This window comes from Chlamydotis macqueenii, chromosome 5 (assembly GCF_036417535.1).
Source record: "Chlamydotis macqueenii isolate bChlMac1 chromosome 5, bChlMac1.mat, whole genome shotgun sequence".
NCBI classification, from domain to species: Eukaryota; Metazoa; Chordata; class Aves; order Otidiformes; family Otididae; genus Chlamydotis; species Chlamydotis macqueenii.
In genome coordinates, this window is record NC_141560.1 from 71664833 (window position 1) to 71692372 (window position 27540).

Sequence of the window (27540 nt, forward strand, 5' to 3'; positions counted from 1 at the left end):
ATGTCTTCAATACATCTATGCTTTTTAAATCATCATCCCTTCATGAAAAGCAAGGCTGACTGCAGAAATTATTCTTCCTAAAGCAAACCTTGATATAATTTTCAATGAGGTGCCGGGATCGGTTTGGCTGGCGCTCCCACAGCCCCTGATCTTGCAAATATTTACCCAGAGCTCCCACTAAGAACCAGGCCAGCCTGAATATGACGACACTTTGTTGGGACTGCAAGAAGAGATTCCGAAGTGATTTATTCCCAGTGGCGTCGCAGCTTGTGGCTCCAGAGCACAGGCAGTTTCTGAGGAGAAGAGAGGGAGGGCGGCCAGCCCCACAAGCATCCAGACACCCGAGGGGGACACTGTCCTGGGAGAAGCGAGCACCTCTGTACCTTAAGAAGCGCGTGAGGGGGGACAGAAAAAAAAAAAAAAAAGAGGAAAACTTTAGCTGTCGACGAGGATGGGATTCGAACCCACGCGTGCAGAGCACAATGGATTAGCAGTCCATCGCCTTAACCACTCGGCCACCTCGTCACGACAGCCAGCTTTCTCGCGCAGCCTATAAGAATGGGCGCCCGCTCCCGGCATCTTCTCCCGCCTCCCGCTCCTTCTGTGAGATGGCGCCGGCTGCCCAGCCCTTCCCTGGCGCGCCGCAGAGCCGGGCCCCCGCGCCGGGACCCAGCAGCCCTGCGTGGGCCGGCGGCTGCCACTGCGGCCTCACCGCGGCGGTTTGCGGAGCGCCTTGGCGAAGGGAAACACCGAAACGGCGGACGGCGGACCGATTCCGCGGAGGCCGCCATGTTGCGGAGGGGCAGGCGCCATGCTGTACGGAGGCCGCTCTGCTGTCGTCACGACGGCGGTTGGGCGCAGAGCGCAGGCGCGGCGGGTGGATTTGAACGGCGAAGCGGCGGCGGCCTGGGCCCTATGGGAGCCGGGGCACCGGGGGGGCAGCGGCGGAGAGGGAGAGGAGGCGGGACGGCCCCGCCGGCGGCGGGAGGGCCTCGTCCGGAGCTGTAGGTGAGCGCGGCCGGCGGATGGGTCCCGGCGGGGAGAAGGCGCGAGTAGGCCGGGCTCGGGGAGAGCGCGGGAACGCCGGAGGGCGACGGCCGTTGCCTGTCGCTGGGGCGGATCCCGCCGCGTAACGAGCGGTGAGGGGGCGGCGGACAAAGGGCGGGAGGAGAGGCCTCCCCGCGGGCCTGGGGGAGCCGGGGGGGGCGGCGGGCCCGGGCCTGAGGAGATTTCCCCTGGGGTGCCTGGCGTCGGGGGCGGCCTGGGAGCGGGAGGGGAATCGCCCGGTAAACCGACCGATCAGCGCCGTCCGGATCAATTCCCGCCCGGGAAGAAACCCGGTCTAAGTGACAGGGGGTGTGATTCAGCCTTTGGGGGTCGTTCTGGGCAGTGCCCGCAGGCTGGCAGCCCTGTCGAGGCGGTAAAGGAAACAACGCGGGATCGCGGGGGAAACGGCTTGAGAACGGAAAGGAATGGTAAAGGGAGACCGAGCGGGTTCTTGCCCCTGAGGGGGAGCGCCGAGGGGGGCCTGGGTGGGCATCTGTCAGAGCAGGAATGAACTGGAAAAAGTAATAGAGTGATCCTTCGTGTTCGCACTGTGGAACCGGGAGGGGCTTCGTTATCAAATATCATAAAAAGAGATGCTTTGTCACAAAGAGAGTAACAAAGCATTTCAGCTCACCACCGCCGTATGCTTGTAGGCCAAAGCTTTGTGAGTGAGTTCAGAGAAAGATTAGAGAATGGCTGCTGAGCATGCGGATCGCAACGGATTATCAGACCTAAGAGCAGGCTCCTAGCAGGGTAAACGGGGCTTTCCATAGCCATGCCCCTTCCTCCGCTCCGCGCCAGACACCTGTATGCGCGCCCCTCTTTTATATCACTTTGTTTGTTCAGTCCGATCCAGCGCAGCGCTTCTCCTGCCCACAGCACTCGGGCTGCTGGCAGGGAGCTGCCACAGGGGCGCCCGCTTGAAAGCAGCGTCTGGGTTCTGATGCCTCAGAGCTGCAGGCCCTGAAAGCCCAGGCCTCTCCGGCTGCTGTTCTGACTGGTACTAATGTAAACCTGCTGCATCTTTGCTGAGAGGAATTACTCTGCAAAAATAAAACAAGAAATTTAATATTCGGTTCCACAAATGAACTTCTGTGTACAAGTACAATGTCATTCTGGAAAACTTCTTTGGCTCTTATCTGTTATACCTTCACACGTAATGGTGTCTTCAAAACAGTGGGTTTTTTCTTTCTTTTTAAGCAAACAGAAACTTACTGGGGAAAAAAATCCTGTTGGCTAAGTTTTCTCATCATGCTTTCTTGCCTTGCCTGAACATCATCTTTGAGCAAAGTGATATTTCTGAGAAGATTGTTCCTTTTCCCTTCCCCGTAATGCAAACTCTGCTCTGCCTTGTGAGCAGTATCCCAATAACACGCGATAGCATTTTATGTGACTTAGCATTTTGCTAAATCTAAAGCTGTCTTTTTTTCTACATAAGGCTTAGTTTTTGCTTGGAAAATAAGAGTCAATTTGTGGTTTAAATCATCGATAATGATCATCACTGCAATCTTGAAATAGTGCAGAAAATTACATGTATTGATCTTACAGCTTTGATTCTGTGGCTTTTTTTTTTTTTTTTTTCCCCCTCAGGTCCATGGGAGACTGAAGTTATGAGGAATATTACCCTGGTATTCAAAGCCCTGAATTTTGTTGCATTTTACAAGAAATGCTAGGCAATATTGAGTCTGTGCTAGCACTGGCATCCTGTCAGTGTGGGTTAATTAATTTTATCCCCTTATGCAGATTTTGATAAGCATTGTAGTTTTCTGTGCTAGTGGGAGCTGTTTGCATTGACCTAAAATATTCTTGGGGTGGGGGGAGAAGTAGTGACTTGAAGTGTTGTGTGTCAGCAAACTAGCAGCCCTTGTACTGTATAAGGTTTGATCACATTCTTCTCCAACAGCTACCAGAATCTTAACTTTAAATAAAAGGAAGCCTAACCAGTAAGACTCAAACTGCTTGTCCAGTTGTTCTAGAAAATGATCGGTAACAGAAAACATGACCTGAGAGGCCTGTTAAACTTCAGTGCATTCCTGTGACTAGAGGAAGATGGAGAGGAAAATTACAGCATCTAAGGCTAGTATCTAGTTGTTGTTGCATGCAGTTTTCTTACTGAGGCTCATTAGTATTTTTTTATTTCAGTACTGTATTTCACAGAAAAAGCACATCCTTCCAAAATGGACAAGATTTGTGCAGACCCTAACATGGAAAAGTAAGTTGAAACCTTCTGAGAATTTCATTGTGGTACAAATATTATCATTTAGAGGCAAAACTTTTCTTAATCCCTGCATGCATTTCAGCATCTCTTGAATGAATTAAGTTTTCCATTGGGAAGAGAACGGGGAGTTTCTTTGATCATGTGTAGGAAAGCCCTGAGGAAATTTTGTAGCAGTGGATATCTGGAGACTAACTGACCGTGGGGCTTGGAGGGCAAGCTGCTGAATATTCCAAAGCTTATTTTTGGGAACTAGTGCTGGAATGAATGATTTATTCTGAGCCAGCTTGTTTACTTAATTCCACACTTGTAAAAATAATGGAGAATTCAATTTATTAGCCTTAACAATCTGGCAGTACTGTTCAAGAAATACATCTTGGTTCAAGTTGATGCCCTAATGCCTGTTTCCCTTTTTTCCCCCTCCAGTGATAACACAGAGCACATCAGAGGGAAGCGGCTGTCCTCTGTGAGTAACTTAAGGCATTTTGCAAACGAAAACCGTGAGAGCGAGTGAAGGAGAGAACGGGAATCTCTAAAGAGGAACTTCTTTTCTCATCACAGTTGAAGAAAAGCGTTCCAAAAGCAAAGAAAGAGCCTGTTGGATTGATACGATTGACTAGGGCATTGGTGGCTCTTATAAATTCTCTCCAGCCAAGTAATCAGCTTTTGTAGTTGCAGCTGATCTTATCTACTATTATATTTTCTCTTAGATTTTAAAGGCTCCGCGAAATCCTCTCGAAGATCTGGGAAGTGGGAATGAATTGACGCAGGTAGGTCTATGAAGTCCTTGCCGATGCTCTTTACATCTTCAGTTTGCCGCTCAGCTTGTTGCTGGTTAAACTGTGTCGCTAGAGTGATGCAGGTGTGAAAACTCTTGTAATAACTGCTTAGGAGGATAATGTTTGGAGTACCAAATGTTATAAGAAATCCCTTGAGTCTTTCTTATACTTCTGTTTTACATCAGAATATTTCCTCTATCAAGAAAAGAGGAATGAACAGAGATGCATAGGCGCAACTTGCTCCCGCTGTAGTCCATTTGACCCTGAAGGTAGATCCACCAGTGTACAAACTGGTATAGTCAGTAAGACAATTTTACATCTAAAAAAAACCAGCCTGCCAATTTATTTAAAGTAAAAGCTAAAAAATAAACATTTTCTTTCAGAAATACATGTAGAATGTATTGTAACTGCAGGCTTGTTCAGTTTGGATTTCTTTTTAAAGAAAGAGTGTGTTCAATAGACTAATGTGCTAGTGGCATCATATGTTTGTATGATTTTGCTGATTACAGAACTTGAAAACTCATTTTTAGCATATAAGGCTTTCAGTGAAAAAGCCCCTAATAATTTCTTTAGAATTTGAAAAATGAGCCTGAAATGTTTATGCACAACACTTGTTTCAAAAGTGGGTTGAGTATGAAGAGCGACTCACACTCTTCATTTAAACTGTAATACCTGTTAACGGTGATGGGCAGTGCCACTGGTGAGCGTAGCAGACTATCCTATACAGTGGTGTGACATCACTCCTAACTGCTTGTGTTGCTGGCAGCATGATTTAAAAAAAAAATTCCTTTTTTTTACAGGCTTTGTTAGTCATGTGCATGGAATGGTAGTGCCTGGCCTGTGAGAACTTTGTGTTTTCATAAACAGCAAGTGTTCCGCTGTCCTGAAACTGAGCTATTTAGTTAGGGAAGCTTACTGCAGAGAACTGCACAGCAGTGGCATGACGAATTAGCGCTCCAGTGTATGTAATGCTGCACAGTTACTTACTGTGTAACACTGCATTAGTGTGGTCGTGTAGTCAGGGACACCATTTAAACATTTCTATAGGAAACGGTGGCTTCGGTTCTTTCACAAATCCTTCGCTCTCTCCGACAAAGACACACCATCATTACTATATTTTTTTTCCAGTTCTTGCAACTAAAAAAAAAAAAATTCCACCACTCTCTTGCTAAGCAGCTACATATATTTTCCCTACTGTACCAAACAAAACACCAGACAAAAATCCTTATAACTGGTGTTCCGCTTCCTGTGTTTGAAACCAGGCGCTTCTCACAGAAGGGATCTTTAGATCCTACTGCTTATGAGATGGGTGTCTTTTTGTCAGGAGCAGCTGGAGAACTGTGAAGTTGTTTAAGGATGTTGGTAAATATCTGTTGTATGTGTTAGGCTCAGAGATTATTATTTTGAAGGGAGCGTGGGTTTTTTGTTTGTGTTTCATGAAAAGCTACGCTTATTGTGGCTTATGGGATAAGAACAGTTCTCTGTATACCAAAGTGTTGTGTTCTTTATTGGCAGGATATCAATGTGGAAAAACGCAGGAAAAACTCGCGCCGTGTCAGCTTTGCAAACACCATAAAGTGAGTTTGATCGGAAGGATGCAGATCTACATCCTTTATTTCAGCATAAAATGTGGGCTAGAGGTAAAAATCTGGTACCCCCTAAAATGCAGCCTACAGGTAATAATCTGGTATCCCCTAAAATTGCCGTTTGCTTACGTTTGTGAGTATTCAGTGAAGGCAAACCGCTGACTGTTGTTATATTGAGTGGATTTTGAGCCGTAGGGGAGCCATTATTAATTTTCTCTTCCTAGCTAGAAAAAAACAGTTCAGTGAATTTAATATAATTAGGAATTGTTGTTTCCCATTAAATTTTTTAGTGATTTCCATCTTAACTATGATAATGGCATCTTCCCACTGGAAAATATGGTAGAGTTCAGTAAGCTTCTGGCTTTTGATATCTCATTTCAGAACGTCCCATGTGGAAAAGATTGAAATTAGGGCTTTTTTTTTTTTTTCCTTTATTTTTTTCTTTGCTTCAAAACAGATCATCTTATGTTTTTCAAAAACTGTGTTGCTTTGTTTCGTTTTTTTTTCTTAGCTGCAGAGTCTTCCACCGAGATCTTAAGAATAACACAGCAGAGAGTGAAAATACAGGTAAAACTCCTTTCTCTTTTTCCTTAGGATTTGCAGAGTATTAGCAATAAGATTTTAGCCTGAATTTAAGTCGTCAAGCCTGTCAGTCACGGGTAAGGAACAATATGGTCAGCTGTTTATCATGGACTGGCTGAAAACCCATTAGTTCATGGTATTGTGGACCTTGTAGCTCAGAAAAGGAATTATTTTCTTAGACCAAATGCACCTAGAACAAAATCTGCCTTGGGGATTTAGATCAAAAGAAGACTGAGCAGAATGTCATATTCACTCCGTCAAAGATTACCTAGGAAGAATCTGAAAAGCTACTGCATTTTCAAGTATTTTGCTTCTCTGGGTTTTTGCCACGATAAGAAGGCGCATCAAGAGTGAGAGCTTCAGAACATTCTCTTCTGTGCAGCTTACTCTTGTCTCTGAGTGGTTTGGTCATGTGTCTCAGATTGTAACATCTAATTTTCTTACTGTTTTCAGAGTGTGCAGCAGATACGAGGAATGATGTCCTGCTTAATCAGTAAGTTTGAAAAACATTCCCATGACTATAGAGTTCTGTCCTGCAAATACATTTCTTCACGTGAGATGCAACCATCAAAATACTACTCCTCAAAGAAACGCAGCATACGTATTTATTTAGGTACAAAATTGCGCAGTGCTTTTAATTGGTGAAAGAAGGAATACAGCAAAAAAAGGATACAGCTGTGTTGGTCGCTCTCAGAAAGATAGTGGTTTCTGAAAAATTTAACAGTTACGGCTTGAAACTTCTTCCTTCCAAGGCTGATTGCTTGGGAGTGTTTTCCAGGAAAGACCTACCAGATTCCATAGCTGATAGATATAGTCTTCAATATTTCTTACTGTAACTTTTTCCCTCAGAGGCAGACAAAGTGTTAGTCTGGCCTCAAAATTCTTGTCTAGAGAAAACACGAAGAGGGGATTTTTAAAATTAAAATGAGCTGGTAAGTAAAATAAGAGATTTAGACAGCTTCTATGTGTGAAAGGGAATTTCTTACATTTAAAACGTATAGCAAGGAAACAGCTCAGGTACAACTGTAGTTAACTCATGCTTTTAAAGGTACCAACCCAATACAGTAACATATATATGTGTGCGTGTGCCTGTATATAAATATATATATATATAAAAATAAAAATCAGTACTCCAGCTAAGGTTTCTTGGTTTTGAAAGAGCAATGAATAAAGCAGTGGAGAGCAGAAGGCATTAAAAGTTAGATGGAAAACCACACAAGCTGGTCATTGTATCTGGCTTTCTGTTCTACAGGGAAATTATTTCAGGCTTTAGGAACACAGCTTCAGTTTTCCAAAGAGAAAGGTGTAACTAAAAGTGGAAGGTCTGAGTTAAAAATAAATAATTGATCTTCTCTCTGTATTTATTTGTCACTGTCATTAAAATGCCACTTGTACGTTGAACAACGGCTTGTGGCATGCGAAGCTGAGAGAATCTCATGGGAAAATAAGATTGCAGCTCAAATTAGAATATACTGAAGACAGACAAGTAGTGTCTGGTATCTGCTGCCCAGTCCCGTGTGAGCTATGCGACAGAATTCTCTGCCTTTTCGCTATATTGCTGAAGCTTTCTGTTTTGAAATCGTTTAACAAACTGTTTCCCTAACCCACCTCTTGTAGAAATGAAGAACCTGGAACTGTTCCGTGTGAGATCACTGGTGAGTTTGGAAACAGATTTAATAACAAAATTACTTTCTTTATTCAAAACTGTTGATTCTGTTTGCATAGTTTTAACGTGCCTAGAAGGGTCTCCCTGGCCGAGATGACTGTTGCATGAACGGGCTTTGTCCCATAAAGCTGTTTACGAGCGTTGTATTGTAGAAGCGTGGGTGGCTCTTCCATGTCCTGAAAGGAGTACTGAAAATACCTTTCAGGATATATTTGATTTTCATTGTGGTATTTGTAAAACTAGCGCATAGATCTTCAGCGCCGTGGATAAAATAATGAAATAGTGCAACAAATGGAGTATTTCCTTTTCTTTCAACAGGGATGAACACTTTGCTTCATGCCCCTATCCAGGCACTGATGCAGCAGACTGAGGTATATGAAGAATTTTTTTTTTTTTGGTGCTGAAAATATCAGTATCCCAAATATATTCCAATAATTTGTGTAGTAAAGGTAAAAAATGTAACTGAACTGCCTAAAAAGGAAATCCTTGTATTCACATAAAATTCTTCTGAAAGCTAATCTTCTATATTTTGAGGTGTTTTCCTGATCTGATAGGCATTATACTGCAACATTGATACCTCTGGCTTCGAAAATTGCTTGCTAATTTTCCAGTACCTGAGCTAGTTCCTCCATTCTTTCCGATTCTTATCTAAGAATATGCAAAGGAGCTTATGTTTCAGATAGGTTCGGTTAGGTATTTTTTCTCATGTATTACTCTCTGCTTGCATATTTTTTCTTCTGTGGGTAGAATGGATATGCACTAACGTACTCTCTGCTCCTGCTGTTAAAAAGCTTTAGACAAATTGCAATGATTAGCATGAAAAGGTCACTGAATTGAATTTGAAGTAAACTTGATGCTGTTCTTAATATATCCATGATATTTGATAAAATACAGTATTATATCTTGTTACTGGCCAGTTTTTTCCTACAGCTTTAAAACTGTAAATCCTCTCTATTAAAGAGACTAAAATCTCCCTAGCCAGTGGTGGAAAAGTCTTTTAAAACTTCCAGCTTGGTGCTGCTGCTTTGGAGCACCTGCATGATAGCTGGGCAGAGTTTTACCTGCAGTTATATGGGCAGGGGGAAAAGCGGAAACCACACTGTAGAGATATTGAGAATACTGATCCGTAAGACTCAGTAATTGTTCCGTATTTACTAAGATATGTCTAGATATGAAGTCTTTGCCCAACAGTAGAATTGAGACACAGTCTTTCAAAAAAAGCCATTTAAATACGATATGCTCTAATAATTAAGTTATTGTCCTTTCCTCGAATGTGTTACTGCTTATTGAGGTGGACTGAAATCAATAGGATTTTTTTTTTAAAAAAGATGTAAAGATAGAGCTATAACCTCAGGACTGCATTAGCTGACTTTTGTTTTAAATAGAATAAACTACTGTATCACTTGTTTTAAGTGTCAAAGTGTCAGTAACTGTAATTTCTTCCTTTTTTTTTTTTAGTGGCATGATGTGGACAATGCTACTCAAAGAACAAATAGGCATGACACCACCCTCATCTTTTCGGATCAAAACGAAATGGATATGACAGCTAGTCATACTGCTGTGATTACACGTAACCTGAAAAACAGCCAAGCTGACGAAACTGAGAAAATAGATATCACGTCATTTCTGGCTGGTTTAAACTCGAACGACAGAAAGGCAGAAATGAACAAAGAATTTCATTTTTTCTCTGACCCTACAAACCCTTCGTGCCCATCTTTTGAACAGAAGGAAGACGCTACTACTGTAAAAAAAATAAATTTCAATGAATTTTTGATGAGCTTGAAGTCAAACAAAACAGCGCTTACTCCTACTGAGGGACCTGAAAAGGAGAATGTTTTTGTTTTCCCTCCGCAAGTCTCAGAAGACACCACACGATCGTCGGTGGAATTTGTGTATTCCCATGAACCACTGGACACCTGCAATGTAACAAAAGTCTTCAGAGGCCAAGGTGATGGAATGGAAATGACAAAATGCCAGGCATATGATGTTAAAGCTCCATTTTCTGGTATCTGTGAAGCTCCACCAGAGCAATTACTGTGTGCAGATGTTACCCAGGCATTTGTAGATGACGGAATGGATATGACAACTAGTCACACTGCAAAAATGTCTTTTCCTTTCTCCAGTGTCGGGAATCAAAGTCTAAACTTCAAAAAGGATTTCCCATCCACAGAGTCGGATAATTCTGTATTAAAGGGAGCATCTAATCAGCACTTAATTGTTCAGCACGACCCTCAACTTTGTACAGACCCAGCAGCCCTGCGAACTGTTAAACAGGAGGCCAGAACAATGTCTACGATCCCAGGATCCATTTCTTCTGAGACTGTCTTCCGAGGTGATAAAACTGTTGTTTTTTCTAAATGTGATGACATGGAAATTACTGGGAATTATACAGATGTAAGCTATAATTACAGTACCAAAGAAACGAACAGTTCATGTCATAAAACTATGGAAAAGCCAGTTAATACAAACTCTTTGCTAGCAGAAAACAGACATCCAGCACATGGTGACAGGGACATTACAAAGAGTCTAACACCTTTAGATAATCAAGCTTCTGTGTCATACAAAAGCAGTGCACTTGAACTGTCTTCGGGCTCAGATGAACGAGTCGAAAAAGTGACTCAACATCACGAAACCGCTTCAGTGAATGTTGGTTTTGATTCATGTCCAAATTCGGGGTCTGCTGGTGTTTCCAAGAGTAGACCTCAGCACAGACTGGCCAGCTCTCAACTTGCTTCTCTGCCAGGTGAGAAGACAGTGATCTTCTCAGGAGAAGATATGGACTTGACTAAAACCTGTTGTGTGGTCAAGGATGATGGAAAGGATGTTGAAAATGAATCTCCTGCTGGAGCGTTCACCTCTGTCACCTGCAAACCTCCTTTTCTTGGTAACAGATCTACATCTCCCACTTTAAATGAACAGGAAGAAATGGAAATAACTAAATGCCATGCTGTTGTCATTGATGATCAAAGCAACGGGATAACTGCAGGAGCAAAACAAATGCATTGTAAAATAATTCCGAGGAAGAACCAGAACAAAAATGTCAGTGAAGGTGCAAATTCTTTAGAAATGGACAAGGAAAATCTTGAGGTGATCAGTATCCATGAGAATATTAAAAGAAGCCAGGCTATAGAAATGAATACTAAAGATCTTGAGATGATAATGGTTGATAAGAAGCTTGGAAAAACAAACTTTCAGGCAAGTGGTCCACATTCCTGTGCAAAGAACGTGTGTTCATTGCAAGAGCAAAACAGAGAAGTCCCTGAGGATATGGGCACCGACACCTGTGCAGTCATGTCTTTGCAAAGTCAAAAAGGTGATACCTCTCAGCCTTTGGGAAAAAACCCGAACGCTTCAGGGTCCTGCACAAATGACAAAACGGGCGTGTTTCCAGACGATGAAAACATGGACATAACCGAACCTCATCCTGCTGCCTTTGATGTTGCTCCTGTTCATACAGTACAAGCATACGAGAATAATCATAATCAGAATACTGGAATATCCAAGCAGCTGCAAAACCAGGCTTCCCAGTTTTCCGGTAGTTCTGGTGTGGGTATCACAAGTCAGGCTGCAGCAACAGAATGTGGGAATTTTAAATTGAACACAAATAAGCAAGCTGTTACTCCTCTGGCTCCAAAGAGTTCATTTGTTTCCAGTAATGAGCCCACTCCCTCTGGAATGAAAGGAAACAAACAACTCGGAACAATACTAGGAATAAATGCAGGTTGCCAAAGCTCGGGCAGGCAAGAGAAAACCCATGCTATGAAGGCAGTAAACAAAATATTGCCGTCTCGAGTAGATTCTGAGAGAGATTTTTCAACTGGTAAAACAATTTCTTCAAAAGAGGATTTTAAAAATCCTCATTCCGTTGATGGGCTGTGCTTGAGGGGTGCTGAGGAGCCCTTAGTAGCCAACCTGTCTGAACCACAGCAGGCAAGTTCCCAATTGCCTTTGTTTTCAGAAAAGTCAGTTGTGTTTCCCTCTGGTGAAAACATGGACTTGACTGGAAATTGTGCAGTAATGGTTCCTGATTACAACATCAGTGCTGTTTTATCAGAAAGAAAAGCAGGACCTGGATGCCTTGTTCAAGATGAAAATAAAATAATGTCCTTTACCAAAGAGGTCATGGTGACAATAAATAGTCAGGAGCAGCTGGCGTGCGATGTGTACTCCTTGGTATCTGGCAAGGAAATGTTAAACACGACTGGTTTAAAACCTTTGCCTTTTGCAGATGAGAAAACTACCATATTTTCTGAAGATGCTGATATGGACATCACCAGAAGTCATACAGTTGCAGCAGACAACAAAATAATTTTGCAGTGTGAAAGTTCAAATGATGACATATCCTTAATTTCTGGAGAGAAAACTTGTGTTTTTACCTACAATGATGACATGGAAATAAGTAGACCCAATACTGCTGCAATTGATGAATCTATGGAAAAGGCTGCATCTCAAGGGATGCTTAACATGGCTGAAAGGACTAGAAGGAAAAGCTTGAAGGGAACAGGGGAAAAGACTGTTTTATTTTCACTGAGTGATGAGAATAACGACATGGAGATCACAGAGAGCCATACGGCTGCAATAGGCCGTGAAATTGTCTTACAAAATGAGGGAGGGCTTCGTTCTCTCTCTTCAGCTGATCCTGTTACAACTGTTATGTTCACAAGCAGCCAGGCTGACATGGACATTACCAAGTCTTGCTCTGCTGATAAAATTACCATGGAAGTTGTATGTGATGGCAAATCAAACCTGGGTAAGGAGGTCAGACAGCAAGCACTTACAAATAGCGAAGCTACTGTGCTTGCTATGGATGATATGGAAATCACTAGAACCCATCATGTCGTTTTGGAAGACAATTCTCTGCCAGGTAGGCAACCCAATCAGTCTGTTCCGTTAACTGCCACGATTATGTTTACGAGTTACCAGGCTGACATGGAAATGACTGAGTCTCACTCTGCTGCTGAAAGTATTGAAAGAGTCTCATGTGAGGACAGGTTAAACCTGGCTGAGCAGGCTGGGCAGGAGGCTGTTTCAGACAGCAAAACAGTCATTTTTCCTTTGGCTGAGGATATGGAGATCACCAAAACTCATACAGCAGTATTAAGCGGTGAAACTGATGTACAGGACAGAGAGTCCCTTCCAGCCAGTTCTGCAGTTCCTGCTGATAAAACCATTGTGTTTACCCACAGCCAAGATGATATGGAAATAACTGCATCTCATACTATTGCTGTTAATGACAATATTAATGGATTTCAGAACCAAGACCTGTCACATAAACGCACTCAACAACCAGACTTGCATGGTGCGTTGTCTTCTTGCAGAGATGAAATAGATTCCCCGCACACAACAGACCTGACTGATGAACATCATACAAAATCTAAGGATAAGGCCAGCATTCCCTCTTCTGTTTCATCAGCTTCAGCATTTCCTAGGGAGAAAGGAGCTATCAAAGTCCCCACTGGCACAGCACCAGATTCCGTTCATTCTGTCTCACTTCCAGAAGAGACTATGGATGCGCAGGCACCACAGGATCTTGACCTTCCCACGGATAATTCTACCGCTGTAAGCAGCGAGCAGAATCTCGTACCATCAGAAAACCTGAAATCAAGGAGAGTCTCTTTCAAGCTTCCAAGTGATGATCCCGTGGATCGCCGTGAAGAAAGTGGTGATTTGGTATCCCGTGTTTCACTTCCCAGCCAGCAGTCAGATGCTTTGAAGGGTTCTGCAGATGCAGGTAGTACTCAGAGAAGCCCAGTATTGAAAGATGATTCATCTAGACATGAAGATTTAGCTACAGATTTAGGCTTGGCTGGAGCAAGCCTTGTTCCACTTTCCGCCAAGGAACCAAAGGAAAATGAGGGGCTGTCAGCTGAAGGGGAGACACCTCCAAAAGACTTTGAAATAAACTCTGAACAAACTAAGCAACTTTTGGTCAGTGATGATCTGGGAGATCAAATAGATCCCACTCTCGCAACAGATTTATCAGGGATTTTAAATGTTTGTTCAAAACTGAAAAATATTAGAAGGAAATCTGCAGTTCTCTCCATTTCTGAAACTGCTTTTTCTGACCAGTTGCCCAAATCATCACTTCAGCCAGAGGACACCTTGAGGTTAGGTAAAAACACTGTAAGCGAACCAAACGATTTATTTTATACCAAAGAGCAGGAGAACACATGTGTTGAATCTGGAACTGCTCCCATAGATGCAAATTTAGGTATGGCACTTCAGGATAAGTATCAAGGAATAAATGTCCCTCTGGGTATCTTCCAGCCTAAATTACCAAGCAGAAGAACTCCTTCTGTTTCTAGTGTGCAAGACCTAAACGCCAAATCTTCAGACAAAGGAGAAGTGCCAGTTTCGGAAGTAAGCGTAAACACTGGTACAACCCCAGGTAACAAGAAGCCTAGCAGGCAGAACTTCAGCCCTTCTCAGTTTATAGCTGAAGAATTTCTTCCTGTCTGCCTGGAAGAAATGGATTCCAATGAATCTGTAAGCTCTGAACTCCTGGAAAATGCTTGCAATGAGATAGGCAAAAACCAAATCTCCCACAGTGAAAAGAATCAGTTTGAAGAGACAAAAACTTGCAACACAAAAAGAGCTTTGGAACAAGATGAGGAGGATCTTCAAAGCCCAAAGAAGCACAAGAGAGGTGAAAACTTGGATGGTGAGGCCTCCCAAGACTTGCAGGTGAGCCTGATCCCTCTTTGTAAGGCAGCAAACACTAACAGGCAGGACTTTTAAATTTGGGGTTGTCAGCAGATCTGTTGGTAGGTTTTCTTTTAATCACCAGTTTCCTGTCATTTTGCTATGTCATCCCCTGTATTTTTCATTGTCTTACCAAAAAAGAAGAATCGGGTTGATGTGCAACCTTCCTGAACCACGCGAAACAGACAGAATAAGGGGATGTGCCAGTTTTAAATCTTTCTCTCCAGAGTATCCTTTTAATCCTTTCTCATCTAAATTCTCTCAGTCCTCTGAGCTAAACTATGTGCTAGTTGTTGCTTAGGTACAATGATAGAGTAAGGCCTAAAGCAGTTATTTAAAATCCTACGTGGATGTTTAATTTAAATTAGCTCTTTATAGACAGCACAAATTGCAGCTGAATCAAGAAAATCTGTGCAAATATGGAACCATTAATCTGACTTTAAAAATAACTTCGTACATTATCAGTAGAAACTTTCTAGTTCCAAAAGCAAGAGGAGTGTGCCGTGGTGGCTAGTGCTTTGAGAAATGAATGAAGGATTTTGGAGCTTTACTTCCTATATGTCATCGGAGGAAGTGGCTTAACTGGCCATACACTGGTTTGTGCTGATGCTAAAAATGAAACAATTCTGGATGTCAAGAAACAGCTACAATAAACTACTGATCGACTTATTCTTCTATTGTTTCATATAACTCTTTTAATATATATTTTTTTAACTTGCTAATATTAGGTTACTTCTGGCACTGTATCTCAAAGCCACGTAGAAGTTCACGAAGGTGAAGATCCTCCCGCTCTATCGGCTAAAAGCCCTGACTGTACTCATGCCAGCACCAGCAGCTCCCTGGATTCTGTGAAGGCTGACACGGAATTAACAAGTAAGACTTCATTCGGGGTAGTGATCTCCAACCTTGTGTTCTTTACGCTTAATCAAGAGCCCCAGCTGTGGTATGTTTGGGAAAGGCCTTGAATGCCTCTGTCACAGCTTCCCACCCAGCCAGTCAGCGTACTTTTACTTTCTGGCCAGGAGTCCCAGCTGTTCAAGGAAAACTGAGATGGGGAGAAAAAGGAGCAGAATTTAAGTACAGCTTTGTTTTCAAGGGCACGCGGGGCTGATGAGGCAGTTTAGTTACCTTCACACAGAGCAAAGCCCCAGCTCACAGGCTGCTGGCCCGAAGATGATTTTAAGCTGGTTCCATGCCGAATGAGTTTGCATGTCTCACAGAATGAGCCTGCATGTCTCAGCACTGTGCTTTTGGAAAAAGGCTCCTCAGAGTGCATTGCAGGGACAGGCTCTAAGCAGATCCAGCCCCCAGGTCTAATTAGCTCTTGCTAATTAGCTGATACCTAACAAGGAGACAGAAATCCGCCAGTCATCTGATAAGCGATATCTATTTACAAAACCAGTTCCAATTGTGGCCTCCACGACCCTGAAAACGTATGCCTTAGCCGGCAGAAGCCGGGCTCTTTCCTTTACGTGACAAACTAGTCCTTGTTGGCTCCGAACTGGAATGCCCTGTGTTCACCGTGAGAGCCGCTGGCAGCTCAGATGCTCTTTGGTCTCTGTCGGCACAGGATGCCTGCTGTGACCTGTGGAGTCTCTTTCTCAGTTTTGTTACTGTTTAGTAAGTTACGTACAGCTTTCCTCCCATAGAAAAGTGAACTCGCTCATTTCATTACCGCTCTGACACAGATTTTATTTTACATTGGATTCTTCATCTAGTCCTTCTTATTTGTCCCAGGTAGTTGTTTCCTCAGTTACCTCATTCAGCACTGGAAACACACATAAAAGTCAAACTGCACATTAAAATTGCTTTTTTTTTTTCTAGAGCTAATGAGCTCAGGTTCATATTTCCATAAGAATATTATTAACCCCAGCAATATCCCCCCCACTTTTTTTTTTTTGGCTAGTTCAGCGAAGCAGTCATATGGAGTCTCAGCTTTTCACAGACAGCATTTGTGAAGATACCTTACGAGAGGTACGTAAATAGCTGAAAGATGCTAACTTCTTGTCCTGACTGGAAAAATACTTGTGTGTGTTTATGCAAGTTAGCATTCTTGCTTGAAAAATGTACTTATCCATATGCTTCTCCTCATCTTTACAGAAATTTCAGAATGGTGTTATCACAGTTGGGGAGTTTTTTACACTTCTTCAAGTCCATGTTCCAATTCAGAAGCCCCGGCATAGCCATCTTCCAGCCAGTGTGAGTATCTGTCCTTTGATATGCATAATATAATTAACCTTAAATTACATTCCTTTGTCATTTTTTTTTTTTTTTAATTTTTATCAAGCAACCAGTCTGTGTAAAAGCCTTTAAATTAGTTAAGCCAGAAGTCAGTTTCACCTTGGCAAGTGTGTTACACGCTGCATGCTTTCTCATCTCTCTTTGCTCGTTCACCCCTGATAAGTCTGATGCTTTTTTTCCCTCCGTACTGAAAAACAGAATAGATTTCAACCTCTTCAGGAAATACCGTATATTCAGGATTATCTATTCTTGGATAAATATACTAATTCTTGCTTTTTTTAGCTTGTTTTAAGGCTAAGTTTGAAGGTAAGAATTAGAAGCTCAGTCTAACCTTTCACTGTGTCTTCTTACTATGTCCACCAGCCACTGAAACCAGAATCCTGAAATGTTACTCTGCACTCCTGCTACCCGTTCCACTCTCTTCTTCACAGGTTCCTCACCATGACATTACTGCTCTTTATTTCTTCCTCTTAAGTCTGTTCTGCCTCAACCCAGTTTCAGTCTCCTCACCCTGAAATTCTGTTGAATTCTTGCAGCCATGGGAAGAGCTTTTTCTTTGCGTACAGACAAGTACCACTCATCAGTAGTAACTTGATGCTGAACAAGGCAGTAATCTTACTTCGCAATTATCCCGGTTAGAAATGTAGATATCTTCTTGGAATATTCACACTAGAAATGTAGATATCTTCTTGGAAATAAGGACTGCAACTGGGAACCCTGTTTTGTTAGTTAGCAGGAAGCCAGTGCAGGCAGCTGGTTTGATGTCTGTGGGGCACGCATGGTGGTGTGGAGTTCTGCCTTTCCTCACTGCCCCATTGCTGACTGAATAAAATTTCTGTGTGTCAGCTTAGCAAGAGTGAGTAAAAAGTCTGTCTTTTTTAAAGTTCTTTAAAACTGTTATGATAAAAGAATAAAACCAATTGAAAAGAATCACAGCTAAATTAATATAATTTTTAATTATTAAATTGCTCCCTTTATGACTTTTAAATCTCCTCAGTTTTATTTAAAATGCTGTACTGTGTCAGTTACAGTTTAGTTTACATGTTCAGTTTGCAAATGTATTCATACTGAACTATCTTTAAATATTCATCGGGCTTACCAAACTCTGATACCATTCATCAGTGACTGATCTCTGATAGAAAACAGCTGCCGCCACTCCCCCATTCCCCCAAAGCCCCTGAAAGCTTTCTCAGAAGGGATGGAATTAACGTCAGTTATTTCTGTGCTTCAGTACTTAGGTAGCTTGCTGAAATATCCCCATCGTATTTATTTGACGTGCCTAAGACTTGTTGAAAACCAGGAACTTCGATTCTGAATCGAGCATAACCATCTTGGTTCGCTCTAGAGCACTCTTGTCACCTGGATGACGCACGCATGTTTTTCAGGTCTTCATCTAAGAGGAAGCTAACCTCTTTCAGTTTTGTTTTAGGAGCTCTAGTGATGAGGCATATGTCCCCAAAGGAAGCCCATGGTCAAACGTGAGGAAACGTGGGGCATAAAAGTGGAATGAGCTATCTGAGGTTGTACGGCTAACTTGTCTCAGAATGACACAGGATAAGTCCAGAATGAAAACAGTCCTTTAAGTATGTCAGGCTGCCTCCATTAGGGTTTTGGTTTTTTTTTCTTTCCCTCCTGTTCAGCAAAAATAAAGATAAACATTAATTAATTGGAAGTTACTGTTTCTGAAAAATATACTTTTTTTTTTCTTTTTCTTCACAATTTTCCCTCTGTTTTTCCCCAGGGTGCAGTCAGTGCACCGCCTACTCCAGAAGACCTCATTTACAGCCAGTATGTTTATCGCCCCAAGCTGCGTATTTACGAAGAAGACTGCCAGGCCCTTTCTCAGAAGATAGATGAGTAAGTATTTTTTCAGTCACAGAGCGTATTAGTAATTTTATTTTTTAAGCTCTGGTTGCACGCAAAGTGGCCTGAAGAAAGTTAATACATTACATATGGGAAAAATAAAAAATGATAATTAACCTACAGTTTATTACCCATTTGGACAGTACAGGGCTAACTCTTGGGAGGAGTTGTGGTTATGGAGATAAAGTTCGATTTTCTTCTAGTCATTTATCTTTTGCTAATAGACTCTTTCAGTTGCACATCGGAAGAGTTACAGTAAAACTTTTTAAATTGCATGAAAAATGATCAAACACAGAAAGCAGAATTGTAACAGGGTACGATCTGTTGTTTGTTCCAATCTTCCAGTGTTAGTTAGATTGGAATACTGTTACTATGATCTGTTGTCCTCTTGGAAGGACACTTCTGGCCTATTTTATGCAAAATCAAGTTTTATGAGAAAAGTCAAAATCAGTAGTAAGATTTTTTCACAGCCATTAGCACCACTTGCTATTTCCTTGGCTCTCTAGCTCTCCACCTCCTGTTCCTCAACAAAAAGACTACAGGAAATGAACTTTGTATTATGTGCTAGAGTTTAACAAACGTGGCCCCATCTAATCAAGGCTTCAGAGGGTCTCTGCAAGATGTAAGACCCAACTAAATGAAAATATTTACATTTCCATCTTTTCATTAGAAAAGGGAAACGAATTGTATAAATACTGATGTGCTGCTTTATGTGCTTATGTGCTCCATGCAGTTGCAACAAGACGTTCTTACTACTTTTTTTTTTTTTCCACATTTCAGGTTAAAATTATATGCAACTGTCCAGGATCAGCTCCTGGTGAATATGAATAAGAGTTTCTGGGAAGTAATGAGAACCTGCTCTGATGAAGAGGTAACACTGCATGAAGAGATAATGTTCTTTCTTATGTAACGAAGAAGTAAGGGTAATTTATGTATTCAAATGATACAAGATCCAGAATTGTCACGGACTAACAGGAGGCAGGTAGGTGATACAAGGCAAAATATTTTCTGAATGGAAAACCGCTGTGAGAACTTCCGGTTTGTCAGAAGAATGCAAGGATATGTGCACTTCAAAATATATTAAAGGGAATACATTGCTATAGAACAGGAAAACTTGATAATTCAAGTTGATAATTCAGGTTAGTTGATGGCAGAAGAGAGAAGAGAAACTTTAGGTGGCCAAAGTGAACAGTGCAATTTTGGAAGGAAAAATGAACCGCTCTTGCTGTAGAGACGTGGTGGAGCAGAACTGCCATTAACTTAAATGCTTATTTAGTTCAGAAAGACTTGTGATGTTGCAGGACATATAATGTACAGAAAATACGTGTCATTACACAAAAATAAAAGTGTATACAGGGTTTGCAATGCAACAATGGTGTCGCATGCCAAAACAAAAGATGAGGCCAGAGGGTATTAAAAGTAGAATTACAATGGGCACAAAAAAAATTTGCATCTAAAAACCAGAAGCATTATGAAAGTATCCCAGACAGAACTGAGAAGATAGATCAAGAGATTCTGTTTTCCGTGGTTCTAATGCCAAGAATAAAGATCTATTCAAAATGAAAATAACGAGTCAACGTTGATAAAAGACAGTATTTTTCATAGTTTGTCATTAGATTGATATAGGATATCACTGAGGCTAGGTTATTCACTAGGTCCAGGAAGAAGTGTACTTATGAACAATGAAATCACCTAGAGCCCTTAACAGAGAATAACAGCTGAAAGCTGCTTAAGCAAATCTCAGCACACAGCCATTAGAATGCTACCACCTCGAGGAAACAGGCAGATGGCAAACACGGTAGAAAAAGGCTTTTTGTACATTCCTCTGCAGCTTCTGGATTGACAGCTGTCAGAGAAAACATTGAACTGCATGATGTAGCTATGTTCTGTTAAAACAGGTTTGAAGTTTACTCCTTGTGGTTTGGGTTCTGCCTGGACTTCCGTGAGCATTTCAGTTAGCTTCCTTAACCGTAACGGGGCACATGTTCTAAATACACGTCCTGCCCAGCTGGGATGAGACACATCTGAGGTACTTACTGAAGGTGCCCTGGTTTTTGGTAAAAGCAGCACTTTATTTGTACAACTGCCTGTTTGAGTAAAGAGCTTGTTGGATCTCTGCGAAGAAAATCAGTTACTTCAGTAGGCGACTATACTTGAATTGACAGGGATTGTCCAGTCTTAAATTCAATTAAACTTGCAAGTGTCACGTAATCCTGCTATGAGAGAAATGGGATGTTGCAGGGAGCAGGGAAGGGAGAAAGAGTCCGAAGGGTTGATTAAACAATCTTCTGTTGCACATTCTCATTAGCTTTCTCTTCTGTATTTTCCATTCATTGCAGCTGAAGAGCTTTGGAGCAGAATTGAACAAAATGAAATCCTATTTCACCAAGGAGAGCAAGATCTTGGCTCACAATGAGAAGGCGACGTTGTACGGCAAATTGCTGCAGAGCGCGCAGGTAATGTGCCACGAGGCTGCAGAGGTTTAGCTTTAAGGAAAGGAGCTTCTGCCATATTGCATCTGTCTTTGACTGTCAAATGTAGGAGCCTAATTATTGTATGTAAGTGTACATTCTCTTGAAAGCTTCTCAGTAAATGTGCTTCCCTTTTGTATGCAAATATAAATCGTACTGGGACAGTGAGCTTCTTGCACTTACACTATAGGCACCTTCTGCCTAAGGGTTTTGGCAATTAAAGTAACAGAGTGAAAAAGGGGAGTATTGAAGGAAATGCCATCAGAGATTAACTCTTTATACTGTACTAATGTCAGTTGCAGTAACTAACAAGGAAAGTAAGCAGAAGTACTGCATTGTGACAGGTATCAGAAATTTGTATGTGTTAAAAACGCTAGGAATTTAGTTATTTCCATGTCTTGTTTGTCAGTCTGCCTCTTTGTTCTAACGACAGATTATATCAGCTTCTTTAATTACTTTCTTAGCAAGCAAAGATCCACGTGGTGGTCCCAGAAGACAATTCAGCTTTTTAAAAAATGTCATTGACTTCAGTACAATTTTCCCATCTTAGGAACAACACAGAAAGCTACAGTCAAGAATAGAAAAGGTGGATGAATTGCTCCAGGAGGCAGAGAGCTGTCTTGTTGCTCTGGAAGCAGGTACAGGATTCCAAAACAGTGACTGATAGGCTGATTTCTGTATTTTTCTGTTTAAATGGTCAGTTCAAGATTCTGCGTTTGGTGGTTGCTTGGACTGTACCATTCCTTTGTTACAAGTATTTGCTAGGCCTAAATGCCTCCATTTCTGTCTGCAAACTTGCCTTGTGGGAATCGCTTACACATCAAATGAAGACTAGGAGCGTATCTGCGCTGAAATACAGAATTACGACTGTAGCCTATGAACCTGTAACCCAGCTGGCCAGATCTGCTAGCAATAACAGTACAGCTGCTGGCAGCACGCAGCTCAGAGCGGCTGCAAAACATGCCGGGGATCCCGCAGGAGGGCAGGACGAAGCTTTGCACTCCAGGACTGTGCTGGGTTCAGCGTCACAGCTGCATGGTTTAAAACCTGTTCAGCTGTGTTCACACAAGCTGCAGTCAGTACCTGGCACTGCTGCCTAACGATGCTCTGTGTGTTTTCACTTGTTCCAACTGAATTTTCTTCCAATACCTTAAGTAGAAACCAAATTGCACAGTAGCAGCTTTGAAACAAAGCAATAAAAGGAGTTTTCCTGGTTACCTGTTACTTTTGAGGTTTTTTGTAGACACCTTTCTGGCTTTTTGTACATTTTTCTTAGTTAGCTTTGAAATACTAAGATTTATAGAACCCACAGCCAAACAAAATGGACTCTAAGTATTGAATCCGGGAGTTCTGCAGAGACCTGATAATCCTTTCCCATAGATTCTGACTGCAATGAATGGGAAGCAGACTGTGGTGCTGAAATGGCAGAAGGGAAAAACCTAGAGAAAGGTAACGGTACCAGCTGAACGGCACTTCTTGTTTTGTTTTTTAAATTCTGTAGAGGGTGATACTCAACCCCTACCCTGATACATTAACTCTGATGTGGATGCAAACACTACTGCTTTCTTTTCTGTGTTGGATGTAGCTAATTACACAGATGTTAAACTGCGAAAAGGACTGGTTTTCCTCTGGAAAAATGGAGTTTAGAACTTGGTACAGTGTGACTTGAAGAGTGTGTGCTGGCTATCATATTCAGCACCTTAATCGTTCAGTAATTACTAACCTTTGTTGACCACATGTCGGTATCCAGGTAGAACCGACAGCCGTCAAGCTGAGCCCTTTCAGATTGTTAAGAACAGGGACTGCAGAACAAGTTAGGCCTCGCTTTGCTGCCCTTTTCTCTTGTAACTTTTTTTCCCTTTCTCTTAGAATTGAAAAACCTCAAAGCCGAAGAAGAGGAACTTCAAAGGTAAGATGTCACAGAGCATCTAAAGACCTTAAGTAATGTGCATGTTCTGGTTTTAGAGGGTTGATGGTTCTTTAACCAGTGTGCTCCATCTCATGTGGTTGGTTTATCTTTGCAGAGAACTCTCAGATCTGGAGACTGAGAATGAGGAAATGCTTGCTGAGATGAACCAGCTCAAGGAAAAAGAAAAAAGCTGCCAGGAACTCCTGGAGACATACAAGTAAGGAAAAGACCTTCAGGTTTTATTTTTATCAGCTAGTTCTGGGGCCTCGCGTTCGTATGTAAATGTTTTGGTGTTTGGTTTTCCTTGTTACTTGATTTGGGAAGTCTTTGGATGCCCATCTCCTGGCAGCCGAGGACAGGCCATAAAGCCTCGGTGGAGTTCCGCGTGTGATGCGCTGTTTTCCGCAGTGATACTCTACGTTCAGTCTTTCCGTATCCAGCTCTCCTCGGATTCCAAAATGAACATTTATATAAAATGAATACTAGTATGCCTGCTTGCCCAACCGATTCTTACATTCTGTTGGACAGTGAAAATGTCATTGGTATATTGTTCTTCAGACAATTGTTTTGCTTGTTCGGTTGAAACTCTGGGTGATGGTGTGTTTTTTTCCCCTCCTTTTTAGCTTCACTGAGTGGGAGATTACTGAATGGAGTGAACAGCAGGCAGTCTTTAATTTCCTTTATGATTCTATTGAACTCACAGTTGTGTTTGGACCCTCAATAGGTAAGTCACAAAACTGGTAGGTTTTCGTTGTATGAATTTGAAAGGTTAAATAGTTACAGAGTAGAAACCTGAAGTTTCCATATTTGTGAAGATCTGCTAAAAGGAAATAGCAAACATACTACAGCAGGAGTGCATAAGCTGAGAGAGGTGGCTTTGAATGTGTTTATCAGTATGAAAACTCAGAAAAATATGTAATGAATGGCTGTTTCTGAAGAGGAGGAGCCAGAACTAAGTACGGAAATCACTACTGGTTGGGTTTTTTTTCCTTTCTTTATCAGATGGAGATGTTTTCGGTGAAGATCCTTCCAGAAAGATAGTTAGCCTGAACTTTGAATCTCTCTTGGATGGTAAGATTTTTCAAGTAGCTTGAAAGTAGCTGCCCTGGATATCTGTTCCTGGGAAGACACCTGTAAATGTGTGATTTATCTGCTAGTGCATTACGACATGGCTTCTAAAAGATTTCTGACAAAATGTTTTTCTTTCGTGTTACAGAGGAAAAAGCTCCACCCTCCTCATCTTTAGTTCAAAGACTCATCTTCCAGTTCATTGAAAGTCAGGGATGTTGGCAAGAAAAGTGTCCCACACTGTACTATTTGCCCCAGGTAATGTCCCAGAAAAGCCTGTAAGACTCTGGAAAACCATGAAATCTTTTCTGTCACAGAGAATAGGGCTGACACTGAGAATAAAAGCATCTTAATTAATGCTTCATCAATGCAAACCAAAATCTGCTTCACAAATATTCTGAGGTGCGAGAGGAAGTACCTGTCCCTGAAGGCAAGAAGCTGTGCTTCCTTCCTTGTTTGCTGCATTAATGTCTGCCTGTCTTAGTGATTTCTTAAAATCCTTTTTTTTTTTTTCTGCTAGTAGAAATTAAATAGAGCTGAATGCCATTCTGCTTCCTAAAGAATTGATGGTTTAGATTTCCAAGCCAAACTTGGTGTTCCTGCATGTCTGTGTAACCCCTGCTGACAAAGCTGAAGGGAGAAACTTGTGGCAAAGAATATATATTTGTTATGCTTGTACAGTTGCATTTTCGCATTCAAACAGAGATAGCAGTTAAACTACTTTTTTTTATATATATATAGATACTTTTTAGCCTAAACTGCATTTTCAAGCGTCACATAGTTTACCAGCCCGAGTGCCAGTGTGATTGCTCTTCTGATTGCTCACTTAGGTTCTTCATGACCTCTCTTTGGTGGTGAGTCATTGCAAGATCCTAGGAGAGGAGATTGAATTTCTGGAGAGATGGGGTGGAAAATTTAATCTTCTGAAGACAGATATCGATGACACAAAGTGAGTAACTTCAGATGGAGTTTACACCGGTCCTTCAGAGAGTGTTTCTAGGTAGTCAGAAACAAAACACAAATATTTTGCAAGAGTGGTGGTGTTCTACGTGGCACAAATCCCGTAAAAGCTATATTTAGTTAAGTCAACAAAAGAGATGCAAGGCAGCCTGCGCTCAGGAAGTTGCAAATTGTTGGAGATTCACCTGGAAAAGACCTGGTTTATGCTTGTTCTACTTTACACTATCCCGAAGCATCTGCTTCCTGGGCGTTGTGTCCTTGGCGATGGTCTTACTGATATTTACAACAAAACTCAACTCCGGCCTTCCTGCACCTTGTCATAGGCAAGAGTACTGTGCCAGACAGAAATCTGGCCTCATTTAATTAGGGCTGGACTCATGAAACAATCTTAGAATTAGGGAATTGGAGGTAAATCGCCCTACTTAAAACTTCAGAAAGCTTTAGCTACCTAGAAATATTTTATGTTAACTAGAAAACATATTTTTTTATAATTACTCGATATTCTCCCATCATTTTTGAAAAGTTCTGTGAACGATGCGTGTGTTAACCCCTTCTGTGAGGAAGGCTGGGGTTTTGTGCTCTAACTCAGTGTTAGAGTGCTGATAGTACTAGTGTGGAAAGGTTCTTTTATGAAGTTACTGTTAGTCTCTGCTGGCACTCTTCAGAAGTTATTTAGCTTGTTGCACCAGTTACATCACTTGTTTCCACTTCTGGAACCTAATTCAAAGGCGGTAGCAGTACATTGGAATATTTTGCATTGAGCTTTTCGTTTGTGTTTATTTTGCATACAGAGTGAAGCTTTTGTTCTCCGCCTCCGCGGTTTTTGCGAAGTTTGAGTTGACCCTGTCTCTATCTGCCAACTACCCATCTGCTTCACTGCCTTTTACCGTCCAAAAGCAAATTGGGAATATTGGGTGAGTTGAACAAGAAGAACCACTCCATATGACTTGAGTTTCACAGCTAGGGATGGGGAGTTAAACGTTCCAGATCCTCTCAAACACGTGTGATAATTTTCTCTTTCCCAGGGAGGAGGAAGTTTCTGCTGTGCTGTCCAACGTACCAACTGGTTACCACTATCTGCGGAGAATAGTCAGCTTGATTCATCAAGACTTGCTCCAGAATCCCAGATGATTCACTAGATCTGCGAGCAGGGCTGAAGAACTCGGACTGGATATTCTTTTAGCCTTGTAAGAATTCCAGCTGTCTCTCACCAGAAGGGGAGTGCTGTTAGCTACTCAGCTCTTCAGTAATCTTGTCTCATAATTGGTTGGTATCCAGGATGTTTAGTTGTAGGCCACAAGTTTTTACAAAAGTTGAGGTCTCTAAAGAGGAGAGGGAGGAATTTCTTACGTCTTTTATCAATCAAATCTGCCTTTTCTTTCCATCACCGCGGTGGTCTTGACCTCCTTGTGTGTATAGTCTGTCCTAGTATGGATATTCTTCTGACATGGCATGTTAATTTTGCTCTGGGTTAATTTACCGAGCTCTTGTGTAAAACAATGATGAGTATCTTCTAAATTAACGTGACTGGAATTTACTTTCACTATCATTACTGCAGTACGTTGTAGCATTTTAACACACCACATCGCATTTGATTTTTATCCATTTCTGGAACCCCTCCCAAAACACAGAAACGACAGTCCTGCTTCTGATTAACCAAATACCCTGCAATAATGAACCAGGTGGCCAAAGTCAGAAATCCTTTTGTCATGAAGACTCAAGATGCCAGTGCTTGACCGTGGACTCTGCAGTCCACGGACTCAAACCCTCAGACTCCACCCGTGTGACCTTCTCCAGCTAGAAGTTTGTTCTGGTATTCAGAGCCTTTGTCCGGTACCATCCGTCTCTTGGCTCTGGTACGTTGTCTGAGTTTGTAATGCGTTAGAGCTGTAGCGAGGAGAGCGAGCTGTTTGAATTTAGGCAGTATCTGTAAGGTCGTTGGTGCAGTCCAGCTTGCTTTTGTATATACTTTGTATATTTTGTAGACTGAGCTGGTGGAACTGACCTAGCCCTGACTGAGTTTGTCGTGTAGAAGCGCCTGCCATTTCTCAGCTCTCCATTCTGGAGGCAGGTGCAAAGTTTTGTATCTCTGTACAATACGTGGAATTTTAAAATGTTTTCATGTGTTTAAATGCTCGTATATTTTTGTCGTTTTACAAATTTTCCTTCTATTTGGAAGGTTCATTAAACATTTGAATTATTGCTCTTCCTTCTTCAAGTTGTGATTACCGGCTGCTCTGTTTAAACTCGTGACTGAACATTTGCCTACTACTATTGAAATTCCTTTGGGAGCTCTTTGGGAGGACTTTTTGTAGTATGAACTTGGTTGTTGGGGTTTTCCCCTTGCGTGTCCTAATGTTAGCTTTCTATGGCCTGGCTTTCACAGAAGAATTTTTTTTTTTTTTTTTTTTTTATATTAGGAAAACAGTGCCTAAGTTGCAAAGGACTGGG

At 41.8% G+C, this 27540-nt stretch overlaps 1 protein-coding gene and 1 non-coding gene across 2 annotated transcripts; one reads left to right on the forward strand and one right to left on the reverse strand.

Moving 5' to 3' along the window:
- Positions 1 to 443: 443 nt before the first annotated feature.
- Positions 444 to 525, reverse strand: TRNAS-GCU (transfer RNA serine (anticodon GCU)). The gene has a single exon. It is a non-coding gene; the product is annotated as a tRNA-Ser (tRNA).
- Positions 526 to 3207: 2682 nt separating this feature from the next.
- KNL1 (kinetochore scaffold 1) lies at positions 3208 to 27165 on the forward strand. Its single transcript, XM_086748410.1, has 25 exons — positions 3208 to 3259; positions 3689 to 3728; positions 3973 to 4032; positions 5557 to 5618; positions 6139 to 6194; positions 6663 to 6702; positions 7827 to 7864; positions 8194 to 8246; positions 9334 to 14559; positions 15306 to 15450; positions 16484 to 16551; positions 16678 to 16776; positions 18560 to 18675; positions 19462 to 19552; positions 21021 to 21137; positions 21703 to 21790; positions 22533 to 22601; positions 23022 to 23061; positions 23177 to 23278; positions 23685 to 23785; positions 24064 to 24132; positions 24278 to 24387; positions 24960 to 25078; positions 25881 to 26003; positions 26115 to 27165. The coding sequence occupies exons 1-25, from the start codon at positions 3225 to 3227 to the stop codon at positions 26218 to 26220; spliced, it is 7173 nt and encodes a 2390-aa protein (XP_086604536.1). The 5' UTR covers positions 3208 to 3224; the 3' UTR covers positions 26221 to 27165.
- Positions 27166 to 27540: the final 375 nt, after the last annotated feature.